The 18,389-nt window shown below is 46.8% G+C and overlaps 2 protein-coding genes across 4 annotated transcripts in view; one reads left to right on the forward strand and one right to left on the reverse strand.

Annotated features, from left to right (window-relative positions):
- Positions 1–6,793, forward strand: part of TIMM8A (translocase of inner mitochondrial membrane 8A) — a 7,718-nt gene extending 925 nt beyond the window's left edge. Inside the window, exon 2 of the mRNA XM_068135707.2 lies at positions 5,656–6,793. Coding sequence (XP_067991808.1) covers positions 5,656–5,817 — 162 coding nt within the window. The 3' untranslated portion in view covers positions 5,818–6,793. The remainder of the gene's footprint in view (positions 1–5,655) is intronic.
- A 4,928-nt stretch (positions 6,794–11,721) lies between these two features.
- On the reverse strand, positions 11,722–16,764 carry LOC137439346 (uncharacterized). 3 transcript variants are annotated; one of them, XM_068135062.1, is made up of 3 exons: positions 16,525–16,764; positions 12,588–12,873; positions 11,722–12,295 (listed from the first exon to the last, which is right to left on the reverse strand). In XM_068135062.1, the coding sequence occupies exons 1-3, from the start codon at positions 16,711–16,713 to the stop codon at positions 12,015–12,017; spliced, it is 756 nt and encodes a 251-aa protein (XP_067991163.1). In that variant the 5' UTR covers positions 16,714–16,764; the 3' UTR covers positions 11,722–12,014. The 3 variants fall into 3 exon arrangements, 2 of the variants coding, with proteins under 2 accessions (XP_067991163.1, XP_067991166.1); XM_068135065.1 differs by lacking the exon at positions 16,525–16,764 and adding an exon at positions 15,938–16,104; XR_013621446.1 differs by having other exon boundaries at positions 11,722–13,702.
- Positions 16,765–18,389: the final 1,625 nt, after the last annotated feature.

The following is an 18,389-nucleotide window of genomic DNA, read 5'->3' on the forward strand; positions in this document are numbered from 1 at the left end:
CTTTCCCCCCCTCCCTTCCCCTTCCCCCCCCCTCCCTTCCCCTTCCCCCCCCTCCCTTCCCCTTCCCCCCCCTCCCTTCCCCTTCCCCCCCTCCCTTCCCCTTCCCCCCCCCTCCCTTCCCCTTCCCCCCCCTCCCTTCCCCTCCCCCCCTCCTTCCCCTCCCCCCCCTCCCTTCCCCTCCCCCCCCTCCCTTCCCCTTTCCCCCCCCTCCCTTCCCCTTTCCCCCCCCCCTCCCTTCCCCTTTCCCCCCCTCCCTTCCCCTTCCCCCCCCCCCTCCCTTCCCCTTTCCCCCCCCTCCCTTCCCCTTCCCCCCCTCCCTTCCCCTTTCCCCCCCTCCCTTCCCCTTTCCCCCCCTCCCTTCCCCTTTCCCCCCCTCCCTTCCCCTTTCCCCCCCCTCCCTTCCCCTTCCCCCCCCCTCCCTTCCCCTTTCCCCCCCCCCCTCCCTTCCCCTTTCCCCCCCCCCTCCCTTCCCCTTTCCCCCTCCATTCCCTCATCCATCCTTTCCCCTTTCCCCCCCCTCCCTTTTCCCCCTCCATTCCCTCATCCATCCCTTCCCCTTTCCCCCCCCTCCCTTCCCCTCCCCCCCCCCTCCCTTCCCCTTTCCCCTCCATTCCCTCATCCATCCTTCCCCTTCCCCCCCCCTCCCTTCCCCCCCCCTCCCTTCCCCTTTCCCCCCCCCTCCCTTCCCCTTTCCCCCCCCTCCCTTCCCCCTCCTTCCCTCCCCCCCCTCCCTTCCCCTTCCCCCCCCCTCCCTTCCCCTTCCCCCCCCCTCCCTTCCCCTTCCCCCCCCTCCCTTCCCCTCCCCCCCTCCCTTCCCCTCCCCCCCTCCCTTCCCCTCCCCCCCTCCCTTCCCCTCCCCCCCTCCCTTCCCCTTTCCCCCCCCTCCCTTCCCCTTTCCCCCCCTCCCTTCCCCTTTCCCCCCCCCTCCCTTCCCCTTTCCCCCCCCCCTCCCTTCCCCTTCCCCCCCCCTCCCTTCCCTTCCCCCCCTCCCTTCCCCTTTCCCCCCCTCCCTTCCCCTTTCCCCCCCTCCCTTCCCCTTTCCCCCCCTCCCTTCCCCTTCCCCCCCCCTCCCTTCCCCTTTCCCCCCCCCTCCCTTCCCCTTTCCCCCCCCCTCCCTTCCCCTTCCCCCCCCCTCCCTTCCCCTTTCCCCCCCTCCCTTCCCCTTCCCCCCCCCTCCCTTCCCCTTTCCCCCCCCCTCCCTTCCCCTTTCCCCCCCCTCCCTTCCCCTTTCCCCCCCCCTCCCTTCCCCTTTCCCCCCCCCCCTCCCTTCCCCTTCCCCCCCCCTCCCTTCCCCTTCCCCCCCCCTCCCTTCCCCTTTCCCCCCCCCCTCCCTTCCCCTTTCCCCCCCCCCTCCCTTCCCCTTTCCCCCCCCCCCTCCCTTCCCCTTTCCCCCCCCCTCCCTTCCCCTTTCCCCCTCCATTCCCTCATCCATCCCTTCCCCTTTCCCCTCTCTAAATAAGTTTGTAAATCTATTTAGAGAGGGGAAAGTTTGGCCAGACCTTGGCTCCAGCTTCTGGCACACATTTCCGTTACGAACGTTAATTTTAATATCACAGAAATTTAAACCGTGTAAGTACTGTACAACAAAGGTCGTCATTTAAAAACTGTAGCCCAGCTTACCTGTGATGTACTGCCCCCTGTAGGGTATGACAGTCATTTGTAATTTGGCCTCTTCTTTTATAATGTTCCAAGTAAGTCGATTGTTAGCTTTCCAAATTCCAACCAAGTAAATCAATTTAATTGGAATTCGTTTTTTAATCACAAAGTTGCCTGTTGTAAAAGCCTTTTGTGAGTTTAAAGAAGAAGAATCACCGTCGTTTTCAAACAAACCTTTCTTATCCCAAAGCAGCAATCCTCGAGAAGGACATGGAATGAGCACACAAAATTATATATCGTAATATTTCTTGAAAATATAGAAAAAAATATGAAAGTACTTGGAAAGAGCACACAAACAACAACCACAGCTGATCAGAGTTGATCCAGAGCTAGCCAAGCCCTGATACCCGTGATTTCCATTGGTATCATTTTTATTATTTTATGACAGCAGAAACACTTTAGGATGAAACATGATGCAGAAACTTGAACACACACACACACACACACATATATATATATACATATAATAGGATGAAGGGAATATAAATAAAGTTAGCACGATCAAGTAACTAACTCATCACTATCATTTCCTGTGTATGACATCATTGTATTGTGATGAGATCAGTGCTCTAGCCACTAGCCAGCTGTACCTATCAGCACAGCTTAGATTTAGGTCATGCGTCCCCTATGTGATCGATTTACTTCTGTCTGATTCTGACTCTTCCACGAGCCTCGATCATGTTAAAAAAAAAAAAAAAAAAACAATTGCAAACTTATCCGAGGTCCGAGCCAAGCCGGATCCGAACTGAGTTTTTGCTCTGAACCGAGTTTAGTCACAGCACTAGTTTAGCTCGGTTTCCAGGATATAACCGAACGTTAACCACATCTGTTCCTCAAGACAGGAGCAACATTCTCACTCGTGCCAAATTAAAGTCTGGCCCTTCAATTTCTCACTTCATTGCTTGTGGGAACGTTTTAAAATAATTAATTTGACTGCCCTGTGATCTTTAATGACATAGTAGAGAGGTATTTTGAAAAATTACGTTGATAATCTCCTTTTATAGGCTGAAAGGTAATGAGGATTTCATTTCATAATGAAACTTGGGTAATGGAAGACAATGACCTGTATTATGTATATATTTTTTGAGAGAGAGATACCTTGGGGTCTTCAATGGCTGCAATATAAATGCAGCAACTTGTATTTTTCTTGCAAAGTTGTTTTTATAGTTTTATGACAAAAATTGCAGCACACAGACTTGCTGGAGACACAAAACAACAACACAACAACATGCATTTTTAAGGCCATTTTCCCTGCTAGAGCGGGGGTTAGCCTTGCGGTCCCCATGACAATCTTCTCCATTTTGCCCTATTTTCTGCATCTCTCCTTGGTAACCCACTTGCCCGCATTTCTTCTTCCACCATCTTTAGCCAAGTCTTTCTCGGTCTTCCCCATCTTCTACTTCCTTCTACATTCATTTCCATCACTCTTCTCAACCAGTCACTTTCATCCTTCCTCAACACATGACCAAACCATCTCAACCTGTTCCTCTTCACAGCATCAATCACAGGCTCTATTCCCATCATCTTTCGCAATTCATCATTTGTCTTCCTCTCTCTCAACGATACTCCGCACATCCGTCGAACCATTCGCATTTCCACCCTTTCCAACCTTCGTTGCTGCTCTACGTTCATTACCCATGTCTCACTCCCATAAATCATAACACTTCTCACACATGCAGCATACACCTTTCCCTTCAGCTTCAACGACACTCACCTCATCATCAGCACGCCACTCAATTCCCGAAACTTCTTCCATGCACATCTCACTCGAGCAACCGTTGCCGAGTCTGATCCACCTTCTCCATTCAGCATGTCTCCGAGGTAGCAAAATGTTTTCACACCTTCCAGCTTCACACCGTCTCCAAGATCCAACTCAACATTTCCTCCATCTGCAGCTCCCTCTGTGCACACCTTACATTTGAATGTAGCTGCCATAGTAGAGAGGTATTTTGAAAAATTACGTTGATAATCTCTTTTATAGGCTGAAAGGTAATGAGGATTTAATTTCATAATGAAACTTGGGTAATGGAAGACAATGACCTGTATTATGTATATATTTTTTGAGAGAGAGATACCTTGGGGTCTTCAATGGCTGCAATATAAATGCAGCAACTTGTATTTTTCTTGCAAAGTTGTTTTTATAGTTTTATGACAAAAAATTGCAGCACACAGACTTGCTGCAGACACAGCATACAAGAACTAGAACGGCACCCAGTAGAGGGCACATATCCGCCTGGTTGGCCATATTACTCAATGGTGAAGAATCACTTTAAAAAATTCTACTAGCCGGATCCGGATCCAGATCGTCACCAAAATTAAATCAATTCTTCCTTGTCACACACAACCTGTCCAACAAGTTTCGTCCAAATCCATCCATAACTTTTTGAGATATCCTGCAATGTATTGTTTTTGGCCCCATCTCCAAATGGTGAAGAATCACTTAAAAAATTAAATAATTCTCATATCCGAATCCATGTTCAGATCTTCACCAAAATATAATCTATTTGTCCTTGTCAGACACCCAACTGGTCCACCAGGTTTCGTCCAAATCCGTCCTCAACTTTTTGAGATATCCTGCAATGTATTGTTTTTGGCCCGATCTCCCAATGGTGAAGAATCACTTAACATTTTTAGTAGCCGGATACGAATCCGGATCTTCAACAAAATCTAATCATTTCGTCCTTGTCACATATGCTACATCTCTGCCAAATTTTGTCCGAATCTGTCCACAACTTTTTGAGATATCCTGCTAAATATATCTTTTTTGGTCCTTTCAAACTAGTACCATCCTTCATTACCACTTTTACCACTTTTTACGCATAACACACAGTTTATGTTTGGTAGCTCACTGATGCACTGACTTTGCATCCTGACCTTGTCGCCATATGCTACAACATCACTTATAAGTTACAACAACCAGCAATGACACACAGCCTTTGTTTCACTGCACATGTTTGGTTTGGTCCGACAGGTCCATTGGCATATTCAAAATGTCTGAAGTAGAGATGGGTATTGCCAAAATAGTTTTTATTCAGGTATACTGCAATACCGATGCCTGTACTTCGATATGTATCATGATATATTGCAACCATAACGCATAACACAAACTAGTACCACTTTTTGAGATATTTTGTTCACAAACGGACAGACAGGGGTGAAAACATAACCTCCATCCACCTTTGGTGGCGGAGGTAATAATAAATAACCAAATACCACACAGTCTCACTCATTCCTGTCGCCGTTCACTGTCTCATTGACGTTTGTTTAAGTGTGGGCAGTGGCTGGCAGGATAGCCTAGAGCCCGAGACTCCAGCGGTATGCACACATGTCCGAACTGTCTAGCATGAGTTTGAATCCAGATCCAGCTACAACCTGTCACCCCTGGTGTTTCGCACCAATGTGTGTGCCATTCCTCGGATGGATATTTAACTGGGAGTTCTGTCTGCTGACATTAGTTGGTGGACGTTCCCATGGCGTCTGTGAATAGGCGAGTTTTTGCCGGCACACTGAACAAATTACTGCTTTTACCTGAATGGGGCACTGCATCAGTGGCACAGCCATGCCCTCAGAAATGATGCAATCCCCAGCCATGTGCTGCATACAGAAGAAGAAGAAGAAGAAGAAGAAGAAGTGGCTGTGCCACTGATGCAGTGCCCCATTCAGGTAAAAGCAGTAATTTGTTCAGTGTGCCGGCAAAAACTCGCCTATTCACAGACACCATGGGGTCTTAGCTCTTTCACGAGCCTCGATCTTGTATACAAAAAAAAAAGAAAAAAAAAAGTGTTTGCCAGCCACAGGACTTGTAGGTTATGCGTCGATGCTCTTCTCCCCACTGTGATCTTTGTGCAGTGACGTCGTCGTGCAACCATTTGACTTGAGATCGGATGACTCGGATGCGATTCTTTGCATTATTGTGCAGTCTGAAAGGATGCAAGTTGATTTACATTGGCAGAATTGCACATCGCTCTGTAATGTGATGTCCCTCACCTTCTCGTTCAGGACAAGTGCGTGGACAAACCAAGCTCCAAGTTGGATGGCCGTACAGAGACGTGCCTGGTAAACTGTGTGGAACGTTTCATTGACACGAGCCAGTACCTGCTTGGAAGGTTTGAGAAGATCAGCCTCGGCCGTCTCGGTGGATCGGAGCGTCTCGGAGATTGAGCCAGCTTCCAAAAATACTCTAATCTTGTTTTTTTAAACAATCGTATATTATGATATTTTGGACAAAATGTCGTGATCAAATGGCGGAAGAGGACAAATTGAACAAATGCCTGTTGTGTTTGCAGAAGATTTTGATGTCAGAACCATTTTGCAGTGATTTCCCTGGAAGGATAAAGGCCGATTCATTGTTTGTGAGGTGGGAAGGGTGGTTTGGGATATTGAAATGTTCCAAGGACGAGGCTTTTGTTGTGTGAAAGGAATTCTCATGGATTTACCTCCGCTTATTACAACCAACCTGGTAATTTATTTGTTTGTACGAATGCAATTTCTCACGTACATCTTCTTTTTGCACCAGTCCCATCTATGAAGAATCGTCGTGCGTTTTCATGTGACTTTGACCGAGTGATTGGTTTGGGTGCTGGAGGTAAGGGAGTGCCTGCACCATGAAGATTCGTGCCCGTAGCCTTTATGACGACTGTTTGAGTGACATTAAACAAAGGCATTTAAATTTTTTCGTGAACTTTGATCAACAGCCAACGTGAGTGAAGGTGATCGTTAGTAGTTGGTTGGAAATGCCTCGCCCCCCCCTCCCCCCCACCCCCTATCTACCTCCACCAGGCTGAACAGTTTATGTTTGGTAGCTCACTGATACACTGACTTTGCATCCTGACCTTGTCACCATATGCTACAACATCACTTATAAGTTACAACAACCAGCAATGACACACAGCCTTTGTTTCACTGCACATGTTTGGTTTGGTCCAACAGGTCTATTGGCATATTCAAAATGTCTTAAGTAGAGATGGGTATTGCCAAAATAGTTTTTATTCAGGTATACTGCAATACTGACGCCTGCACTTCGATATGTATCATGATATATTGCAATCATAAATTTTGACCAAAAAGTTTTGTTCGAACTTGCATCTTTTTCCAGTAATTTAAATGTGTGAACTAAAACAGCACTTGGGAGATCGCATACCCCTTTACGCTTTGTATCCACTGATAGACCGGATTTGCATCTAGACACACACCAAAATCGAATCGGATTATTGTCACCTACCCAACTCTTCCACCAAGGTTTGTCCAAATCCATCGACAACTTTTTGAAATATCGTGCCATACAGTATTGCGTATCATTTTTCGGCACTCCCAATGGTGAAGAATCACTCCAGATCTTTCGCATCCAGATTTTTTTTTTTTAAATATCGCATCGGATCCAATTCCAGATCTTCACCAAAATCGAATAAGTTTGTCCGTGTCACACACCCAACCTATCTACCAGGTTTTGTCCGAATCTGGCCATAACTTTTTGAGATATCCTGCGAAATATATCGTTTTTGGCCCTTTCAAACGAGTACCATCCTTCGATTCCCTGTCTCTTGCACGGAAGCACATCAGGTCTTATTGAAATCCAGAATATACTTTATACAGCACACAATCCACATACAAAATGCACCCAAAGGGTGGGTAAACTGTTAATCTATACTAATGGTCCAACTCAGCTTGATGCCGTGGCAACCAAGACCTTCAAGATCATTGGAATCTCCTGTGATGAAGCTGGATATTTCCGATAACTTTCACGTTTCAGACAGGTTGGCTGTCTGTTTTTTTAAAGAACAAAGTCCTTTTGGTATAACACAACTGATCGCCTCGCCCTGCTTTTTGCTTTGTGAGCACAGGGTAATAAACCAGTGTCTCAATGGGATCTCTTCACTTCCATGGTGATAGACAGCTTAGAGACTTCCAGTAATTAAAAAAAAAAATTTTATACTTACATTATTTGCTAACTGGTATCTCCACCCAGGTCATACTATCCTCTTCAACTAAAGTATCAAACAAGGCCGGCTACGTCGCTGTTTCAGTCTTGGTTTAAACAAACCATACCATGGTGTGCAGGTGATTGCTGTGATTAACAGAAAACGGTCGGAATGTCAAATCGGACAAAAAGAATGAATGAATTGGAGTGCAAATATTAAGCAGAAAAGCTCAGTTCCCAACACGATTCCTGGCTAATAGAAGTTACCAAAACCTCTAAATGAAGTCTGATTCGGTTTCCTCGACAAAGAGTAACCTAAATATGTTTGTTGCAATATTCGTTTATATATATTTTTTTAAATTGGATCTGGAAACCGGAGTTGGTTAAATTTCTCTGTGTGAAGTTTACTGCATTTTTTGCCACATTTATGTCGACCTCTTAATATGTTTATTTCAACTCGATCTCACCCTCTCTGGTGTTGGGCTAGAGGCTAGGGTGCCGGCTTAGGATCCTAGGATCCTGGGTTCGAATCCCGGTCAATCGCTGAATTAACGCCAGGGGGGTTGACTCAGCCTGTCATCCTTCCAAGGTCGGCAAATTGAGTACCAGTTCACTGGTAATTCCCTGTTTGTCGTTAAAGGTGGCAAAAAGGGTTGGCGTCAGGAAGGGCATCCGGCCGTAAAACATTGCTTCAAAAAGGGGACCGAAAAAAACGACAACAACCACGGTTCCTGAAAAAGGCCAACCCCCGCTTTGCGGGGAAAAATGGCCTCTAAAGGTGGGTTTTTTTTAAACTCGATCTCACCCTCTCTCTGTTCTCTTCACCCTCTCTTTTGCTCAAGGTCATCTGCCATCTGCTTAGAAATCAGCAAACATGACCGCTTTACACAAAAAAATGCTTAAACAGATCCTTGCAACCACAGACCAATCAGCCTGCTCCCAATAATCAGCAACGTCATGGAATCGATCATCGCTTCTGACATCAAGCCATTGGAGAAGAGGAAGGATTTGATCTCGGATCATTAATTTGGATTCAGATCAGGTCATTCTACTCTGGACATGCTGCTTCTGCTGTGTCAACAATGGATGGAGGTCCTCAATGCCAAACAGGAAATTAGAGCTGTCTCCCTTGACATATCACGTGCCTTCGATACGGTCTGGCACCCCGCTCTGCTCACCAAACTCTCCTCCTATGGTATCCATGGAAATCTCCACGCATGGCTTGCAGACTTCCTCTCTAGTCGTAGTCAATGTGTGGCCCTGAATGGGTTTCTCTCATCTCCCCTTCCTGTTCAGGCTGGAGTTCCCCAAGGCAGTGTTCTGGGCCCTGTGCTTTTTCTGGTCTTCATCAATGATCTCTCTGACTCCCTTGAAAATCCTCTCTATCTCTTTGCTGATGACTCCACTCTGCTGCTCCATACCCCGTACCCCGTCCCTCAGATCAGCAGTCTGCAGCCTCCTCATTCTCTGCAGACCTGGACAAAATCACAGACTGGTCAAACAAGTGGAACATGTCTTTCAATCCTGACAAATCTCACACTCTTACTATGTCTCTCCAAAAAAACCGACTGGACAACCCTCCCATCTACTTTGTCAACAATCCTCTCCAAGAAGTTCTGTTACTCAAGCTTTTGGGTCTCACTATCTGCCATGATCTTTCCTGGGAAAACCACATTGCCAAGCTGGCCTCCAAAGCCAGTTGCCGACTTGACATCCTCCGTCTTGCGAAGTCCTTCCTTGGCACACCTGAGCTCCTCACCACATACAAGGCTTTCATCCGCAGCTCAATGGAATACTGTTCTCCCCTCTGGGCTGGTGCTCCTGCCTCACACCTAGCTCGGCTTCACAATGTTGAAACCAAAGCTTTCAGAATCATTGGAATCTCCCGCGATGAAGTTAACTGAGGGCCTTTCACTCACTCACCGCAGGCAGGTCGGTGGTGTTTCTTTCTTTTACCGACTCCTCTCCGGCCTTGCTCCCCCAGCTTTGTCTGTGCTACGTACCCCAAATATTCCTACAGGTCGCACAAGATCTGCCAGCAACCCTCTTATGGTCAAACTGCAAAAATCAACTCACCTTCATGCTTTCATTCCTCTTTTCTCCCGCCTCTGGAACAAACTCCCTCACTCTCTTCAATCCCACTCCTCCCTCCAGGTCTTTAAAACAGCTGTTCACCACCATCTCTTATCTTCCCCCATCCAAAATCTTGATCTTTTCTACCCCCGTTAATTCACCCCAGATGCACTTTTTTGAAATACCGACTTCTTTCGTGGAAGTCCTCGCAGTGTCCGTGTTTTATACCTCTCCCACCCCCCCCCCTCCCCCAAGCCCTCTCCGTCCCACAGATCTCCCGATGTCCCTGTTTCTCTACTGTTGTACTTGTGTGCTTCCCTCTCTCCCCATATTGTCTCCTGCTCCCTTTATTGTGTTTTATGCCGGTTTTTTTTTTTTGTGATTAATGTTAGCTCTTACACGAGTCTCGATCTTGTATACAAAAACAACCTCACCGAGTAGTGAAAGTTAATATGTAAGAAGGTAATTATGTCCTCATTTTTTAATATATGAAATGTTCACATTTTTCCATTAAGTATGTAATTTGTGTGGTTTATTAAAGAGGTGCATGGTAATGGAACACTCGTTTCTATGTTTTATTTTGTTGTTGTTGTTCAAGTCCTTAGCCATTATTTGTTATTTTTATGGTACTAATGGTTAATGTATAAGTGTGGCATCTGTCATATTACCCAAAATGTCACTTTTGTTGCCTCTTAAAGTGCTTAAAGTCATGTCCTCTTTAGATGAAAGGCAAAGTCATTTCTCTTTTAATCACGCATTAAACTTTAGTTTGACATTCTTAAATACGCTCGGACCCCGCTATTCACGGTGGATATGTTCCTGGGAAATCCACGAATCTGTGAATAGCGGGGCAGTGTTTAAATGGAAAAGGGGGGGATAGGTTCCCGAGTCGCGAAAATCCACGAATGGAGAGGAACAACCCGCGAATGTTGACGAAAATCCGCGATTTCGCGGCATACGGCCACGAATAGGAATTTAAAAAACCGCGAATTTGTGGAACACTGCCACGATTAGGAACCCCCACCCCCCCCCCCCCCCCTGCAAATTCACCGAACACAGCGGCGAAGAGGAAAAAAAAAACTGTGAATTCGCGGGACACTTCCACGAATAAAGAAACGGGTTGCATGTTATCACCCGTGAATGCGCGGAACCCATGAATAGTGGGGTCTGACTATGTTAATTAGGGTTACCATAGTCCGGTTTTCCCTGGACACGTCCTCCTTTTCGGTCCTTCAATCTGTCCGGCTGTTTTTTTGTTTTTTTAAATATCTACAAATGTCTGGGTTTTACTGGGTTTTTTTTATTTAATATTTGCATTTTCAAAGGGATAAAATTTAAGATTTGGGATACTTTTTCCCTTATTTAAACGGTTAAATCATTTTTGTACATTTTCTTACGGTCATAAAATGCGGTTATGTGATCTCGCATTTGGACTGGAACAGCTTGGTACAAGCCTGTACTACTCCGTCATGGCATAATGGGCGTGTTTCAACATAACGCGTCCACTTCCTGTCCAGCCTAATGGTGAATTCATTGGCGTACTCAATCGGTGTCTTTTCTGAGTCCGTACCATATACATTTGCTTGATTTTATTCTTTACAATGCCAAAACGAAAGGGTAAATTCGCTGCAGAACTAAAGACAAAATTCCCTGTTTTTGAGGTGGTGGGGAAGAGTGGGAAGCAGAATGCTTGGTATGTAGAGCTGGTACGTATGTCTCTGTGGTAAATCAAGGTGCCATTTTCATTTACAATTTCATGTACTGGATTCGGACAAGTGCGATTAGAAAATTGTAAGAAATGAACAGATAGCTCCGCGTCCACCAAATTTGGAAAAATAGTCGTTAGTAACCAGAGGCCGGACCTAAGCACAAGAAAGAAAAATCAGGACTCGGAATGCCAAGTACTCGGACTCAAGACAGCTTGGACTCGGACCAAGTGGACTCGCCTACAACACCACCCTAATGGCCGTCTGGCGTCTGTGTGTCCGTGCGAGTTTATATTTGAGTTCATGGCATGTCCGAGCCACGCCCAGCATGCACCATCCATCATGCAGATATGGGCAGGAACCACAATGCAGCATAGAGGCAACCAACAAAGGTGTTTTAATCTGGGTTTATGACATGGAGCAAATCTCCCACTTACTTGCGGACAATACCAGGGACACCAAAAGCTTTGAAATGTCAGACCAGCTTGTGTACGGACGGACATAGACGGTCAGTCGTGCTTTATTATAGAGAATTCAATTCAAAAAATTTATTTCATTCATAAACCACATAGTTAACACAAGATATATGATAAACTTTTTTGTTTAATTAAAAAACCCATTATACAACAATAAAACGAATGCAGATAAGCAAGACGTCTCGGTTATCGCTGCTCCTCGCTACTTGACCCAATAACAGAACCCAACAGGAGTCCAGGCCGATTAGTATGCAGCAGTGACACTTCAATTTCAAGTTTCACTTTCTCAATCTCAATCTTCTCCTTTTCCATCTCCAACTTCTCCATCTCCACCACAAACTTTTCCTTTTCCAGTATAATTTTTTTTTTCTCCTCCAACAACTTTTCCCTCTGAGCTTCGAGGACACGGCATTGAAGGACCCACACATTTTCCTGTGACAGTTTTCGCCACTTTGACCTGTATGATGCTGAAAAAAGAAATTGCATTCAACTACCTCGTGAGTCATTTATTGACCAACCATGCTCTCTGACAGCAGTAGACACGTCAATAATCAATTTACACAAAGCTTGAATATGTTATTTATTCAAAGGTCAATGATAGGTGCCACACAAAACAGCTGTTTCATGGAAGATGTGAGATAAAACAGCTTGAAATCGATCGGTTGGTGCACAAGAATATTATTCCAAAGACCACCTTGTGGCTTGCACTTGCCTCTCAACTTACCTCACCTAGCCCAGGTGTTATTTTCCAAATCTTACCAGAGGTGCTGTTGTGAGTCGTATTATCGTGGTCATGGTCTGTCATCACTACAGACACTGGCGTCTGAACGTCCTCCGCTGCTGATGGGGATGTAGGCACAGGAGCTGCTGCTAGTAGCGGGGAGTTGGAAACCTCCTCATGAAATGCAGGTGTCTCTACTTGACCATCTATCCCCATTAAATTAGGGGCCTCCGTAAACATCTCGACAATCGTCTGTGAGGCGTCACTGATTGGCATCGGTGGTGGTCCTCCTGTTCTCTTTGCTTCATGCTGCTGAGCAGATAACTGTAACATTGAAAGACATAACGCAAACATAGGGTACCTTACAACGAGTGATCCCTACATAGGCACAGTAGGTCTCCACCCCAACAAGTAGTAGACAAGGGCAGGAACCACAAAAAGGGGAAGAGGTATTATAGGTATATATACACTGTGGACAGTCCGACTAAAACAGCTGGAAAACACTTTTCGTTCCGAGGAAAAGGTGCAACTTGACCTTTTGGCTGCTGGTAGACAAGTGGGTGGAATGTGGGGGAAAGGTTCTCCATGATATCTTGGCCCAGGAAACCACAGTGAGCAGTCGTTCATATTCGAATGAAAACGAATGGACATGCACACGTCGGTACAACAGTTCAAATAGTATCATGCAATAGCTAATTAAGGGGGAGCAGTGGTAGTAATTCGCTGCTACCGCATGGAAATACATGAAATCACGTGGTATGAAATCTGCAGTTTAGTCTTTCTGATAATCATTATCATCCTCAACATTCCCACCCTCAAATAACTCCTCGGTGGGTGTTTTAGAGCTATTCTCACAATTCTGACACAAATATCTGTACAGGACAGGGTAGAGGAGCTACATGAACACGGTCCCATTTTGCATTTTGACATTTTTCATGTGTAGTTGACTACCTGCAACATCATTTCTGGGGCTGGATCTTGTGTCATCCACAGAACTGGCAATTCATCAACTGTAACTTGTCAGGCATGACCGACTGGAGAAGGAGCATTGATGGCAGGCGAGTGGGCACGTCTGTGTATGGTGGCTTGATAGTTGACCCACAAAGCATGTTGGTGCATGGTGTCTCTTGCAAGAAGCACATTTAGTGTTCTCCTGGTGACAAAGCCAAACAATATACTCTGTATTGTGCATCATTCACATCAGAAACTGAGTCTTGACCGTAAATAGCACAACTGAACCACTCCGATACAGCCTCCAATACAGGTTGCGATGTCAAAATGAGCCCCCAATTGTCAAGCCTTGCACGAAGTCTCACTTTTGTACATGGAAAATGTTCTCCTTTTACCTTTCCCATAAAACGACCTTGTGGAGTCACACACAGTCAGAATACGAGTATAAACCCAATGAGATATTTGATGCGCCCTATTTTTAATCACACAGGCGTGATTCTTGTGACGCCACTCAAAAAAAAAAAATTTGCTGATATTTGTGAACTGAGAGCAGAAGCGATCCACTGCGACATCAGTATCTGGACTGTGAATGACAATATCAAGATGACTAGAACTGGTGTGCTTTGCATGGAGGAGGAGACGGGTATCAACCTCCTCATAACCGCACTGAAATTCATCCACTAAATGTATGTACAGCTCACCCGATGACACTTTCAACACGAGACATTGGTCAGAATGTGTCACATAAATGCTATCATCTCACTCCGGATCAGGCAGGTTGCTTGTCTGCCACGTAGAGAAGAGGAAATCACAGTGCTTTATTCTCACCCCTAGTGAGAATTTTCTTCCACTTACTTGGAACTTTGTGATTGGGGGTCTGATTGAGTGTGATGTGCAGCAAATGGAGTGTGGCATGCAGCGTATGGAGCATGGTGAGCAGCATATGGAGGGTGATGTGCAGCTTATGAAGTGTGATGTGCAGCGTATACAGTGTGACGTGCAGCATATGCAGTGCGATGTGCAGCATATGCGGTGTGCTGTGCAGCATATGCAGTGTGCTGTGCAGCATATGAAGTGTGTCGTGCTGCATTTGGAGTGTGTTGTGCATCATATGGTCTATGGTGTGCAGCATATGGGGTGTGCTGTGCAGCAAAAGGGGTGTGCTGTGCAGCAAAAGGGTTGTGATGTGCAGTAAATAGGGCGTGGTGTGCAGTAGATCGAGTGTGGTGTGCAGCATATGTAGTGTGCTGTGCGGCACATGGAGTGTGCTGTGCATCACATGGTGTGTGTTGTGCAGCACATAGAGTGTGATGTGCAGAATATGGAGTGTGGTGTGAAGCATCTGGAGTGTTTTGTTAGACATATTGCATGTGCGGTGCAGTAAGTGGGGTGTGGAGTGCAGCACATAGTGTGATGTGCAGAATATGGAGTGTGGTGTGCAGCATATGGAGTGTTTTGTTAGACATATTGCGTGTGTTGTGCAGCATATGTGTTGTGGAGTGCAGCGTATGGGTGTGCTGTGCAGTAAATGGGGTGTGAAGTGCAGTGTATGGAGTGTGATGTGGAGTATATGGTGTGGTGTGCAGCATATAGAGTGAAATGTCATATATGGAGTGTGAAGTGCAGTATATGGAGTGTGAAGTGCAGTATATGGAGTGTGAAGTGCAGTATATGGAGTGTGCTGTGCAGTATTTGGAGTGTGATGTGCAGCATATGGAGTGTGATGTGCAGCATATGGAGTGTGATGTGCAGTATATGGAGTGTGATGTGCAGCATATGGAGTGAAGTGTCGTATGTGGAGTGTGAAGTGCCGTATATGGAGTGTGATGTGCAGTATATGGAGTGTGATGTGCAGCATATGGAGTGTGATGTGCAGTATATGGAGTGTGATGTGCAGTATATGGAGTGTGATGTGCAGTATATGGAGTGTGATGTGCAGTATATGGAGTGTGATGTGCAGTATATGGAGTGTGATGTGCAGTATATGGAGTGTGATGTGCAGCATATGGAGTGAAATGTCATATATGGAGTGTGAAGTGCAGTATTTGGAGTGTGGTGTGCAGCATATGGAGTGAAATTTCGTATATGGAGTGATGTGCAGCATATGGAGTGTGCTGTGCAGTATATGGAGTGTGATGTTGCAGCATATGGAGTGTGCTGTGCAGCATATGGAGTGTGCTGTGCAGCATATGGAGTGTGATGTGCAGTATATGGAGTGTGATGTGCAGTATATGGAGTGTGATCTGCAGTATATGGAGTGTGAAGTGTGGTAAATGGAGTACGAGTTCAGTAAATGGAGTGTGATGTGACTCGTGAGTTCAGTAAATGGAGTATGAGGCCAGTATATGGAGTGTGATGTGCAGTATATGGAGTGTGATGTGCAGAGTGCATGATGATTGCGATACTGTGAGTGTGATCGGGCGATGTCACCACTTACCCATCTAAATCTCGCCATTTCCCAAAACAGTGACGATACTTATTCCATCTAACTTCAAGTTCAGAGTACAGACACATTCTCTGCTTTTCCCGAAGTCAGATACAAAACACAGAATACGCGCGATTTCCCAGTGGATTTTGCTTTGGACATGCGTCTGCTCACGTCGACATGGGGGCCGCCATTGCAGTACAAATAGTGCACGTGTTTACAAAAATACGGCTCTTGATTGGCTAGGAGCGATATTACTACGCCGACCGGCCTATTTACTTCGTTGCTCACTGGCACCTGATGCTCTTCCACCAAGAGAAATGAGTCCTTGTAACTCGTACCCAATGCTAATCCTTGGGCTTTGTTCACGCGGATAATATTACACACAGCAGGAAATAGCACTTCATCCATATTCTCAATAAGACAAATCTGCACCTCTTCCACGGAACGAAATTAAACGATACGGCGGACTGGCCACAGCCTAATAGTAATACTTCATACACATCATTACATGAGGGGTGTGGAGATTTCAGTAATGTCGCTCCAACAGAACATAGGCCTATACTATGTATATAATGGTGTTTTTAGGAGTCACCCACCTTCTTCGCGTTTGACTGGAGGTGCCGCCATTTCTCCTTCACTTCCTCCGGCGAGCGATAGTTATCTCCGACACTGTTGACGGCAGCTGTGATGGACAACCAAGCCTTCCTCTTCACATCATTCGTTAAGGTGTTAGAAAATCTACTCCTAATCACCTTTATGTGATCTTCTGCCTCCCGACACAACATATCCCGTTCGGTTGGAGTAAAATTTGCCTTCCTCTTTCGAGGACGAGTGACTTCTTCCGCCATGACTGTTTTGCAAGCAGAGCGGACGAGCGGTGCAATGCATTGTGGGATACCCTACATCAATCAAAACTCTAACCACGCCTTTTCCAGGCCTTATCCGACGAATAACTATCCTACCCTGATCCAGCCTTTGAACAACAACCGTGGATTATCCTTTGGTTAGTTGTCCTTTGGATAGGTAATTTAAACTAAGGATAACTCTTATACGGAGGTTAAGTTATCCGAGTCTCCAGCAACCGAGGCATTTTGTCTTTTTAATGCTGAAGGCTCCAGTCACGGACAATATAGTCCTCATCGAGGCCTTAGTTAAAAGAGCTGCATTTATAGAAAAAAGAAGAAAAGAGAATCGCCTGAGTTTTTCAGGAAGTAAAATATCTGCGTTTTGTAAAAGGGAAGGTCATAAGTGTTTGGAAAGACATGAGAAGATAAAGTCCGCGTGTCTCCACACTGACCGCACGTGTCCACACTGGCCGCACGTCTCCACACTGCCCGCACGTCTCCACACTGCCCGCACGTCTCCACACTGCCCGCACGTCTCCACACTGCCCGCACGTCTCCACACTGCCCGCACGTCTCCACACTGCCCGCACGTCTCCACACTGCCCACCCGCACGTCTCACCACTGTCTGCTCGTCTCCTCCAGACTGTCTACACCTCTCCTCCACACTGTCCGTGCGTCTCCTCCAGACTGTCTGCACGTCTCCACACTGTCCGCGCGTCTTCTGCAGACTGTCTGCGCGTCTCCTCCACAATGTGTGTGAGTCTCCTCCCCAATGTGTGTGTGTCTCCTCCACACTATGCGTGCGTCACCTCCACACTATGCACGCATCTCCTCCACATTGTGCGCGTCTCTTCCACACGGTGTACGCGCCTCCTCCACACTGTGCGTGCGTCTCCTCCACACTGTGCGTGCATCTCCTCCACACTGTGCATGTTTCTCCTCAACACTGTGCGCGCATCTCCTCCACACCGTGCATGCGTCTCCTCCACATTGTGCGCGTCTCTTCCACACGGTGTACGCGCCTCCTCCACACCGTGCATGCGTCTCCTCCACACTGTGCGTGTGTCTCCTCCACACTGTGCGCGCATCTCCTCCACACTGTGCGTGCGTCCCCTCCACACTGTGCATGCTTCTCCTCAACACTGTGCGCGCATCTCCTCCACACCGTGCGTGCGTCTCCTCCACACTGTGCGTGTGTCTCCTCCACACTGTGCGCGCATCTCCTCCACACTGTGCGTGTGTCTCCTCCACACTGTGCGCGCATCTCCTCCACACTGTGCGTGCGTCCCCTCCACACTGTGCATGTTTCTCCTCAACACTGTGCGCGCATCTCCTCCACACCGTGCGTGCGTCTCCTCCACACTGTGCGTGTGTCTCCTCCACATTGTGCGCGTCTCTTCCACACGGTGTACGCGCCTCCTCCACACTGTGCGTGCGTCTCCTCCACACTGTGCGTGCGTCTCCTCCACACTGTGCATGTTTTTCCTCAACACTGTGCACGCATCTCCTCCACACCGTGCATGCGTCTCCTCCACACTGTGCGTGTGTCTCCTCCACACTGTGCGCGCATCTCCTCCACACTGTGCGTGCGTCCCCTCCACACTGTGCATGTTTC

The sequence above is a fragment of the Myxine glutinosa genome, chromosome 14, assembly GCF_964187855.1.
Source record: "Myxine glutinosa chromosome 14, kmMyxGlut1.1, whole genome shotgun sequence".
Lineage (NCBI taxonomy): Eukaryota > Metazoa > Chordata > Myxini > Myxiniformes > Myxinidae > Myxine > Myxine glutinosa.

What these genes read in the sequence shown, in the direction of transcription:
- LOC137439346 (XM_068135062.1), bottom strand. Translation starts at nt 16,713, where the DNA reads ATGTTGTGTCGGGAGGCAGAAGATCACATAAAGGTGATTAGGAGTAGA. An exon ending in TCCAGTCAAACGCGAAGAAG is followed by an intron (nt 12,874 to 16,524) that starts GTGGGTGACTCC and finishes TCAATGTTACAG; the next exon opens with TTATCTGCTCAGCAGCATGA. An exon ending in GACTCACAACAGCACCTCTG is followed by an intron (nt 12,296 to 12,587) that starts GTAAGATTTGGA and finishes TTCTTTTTTCAG; the next exon opens with CATCATACAGGTCAAAGTGG.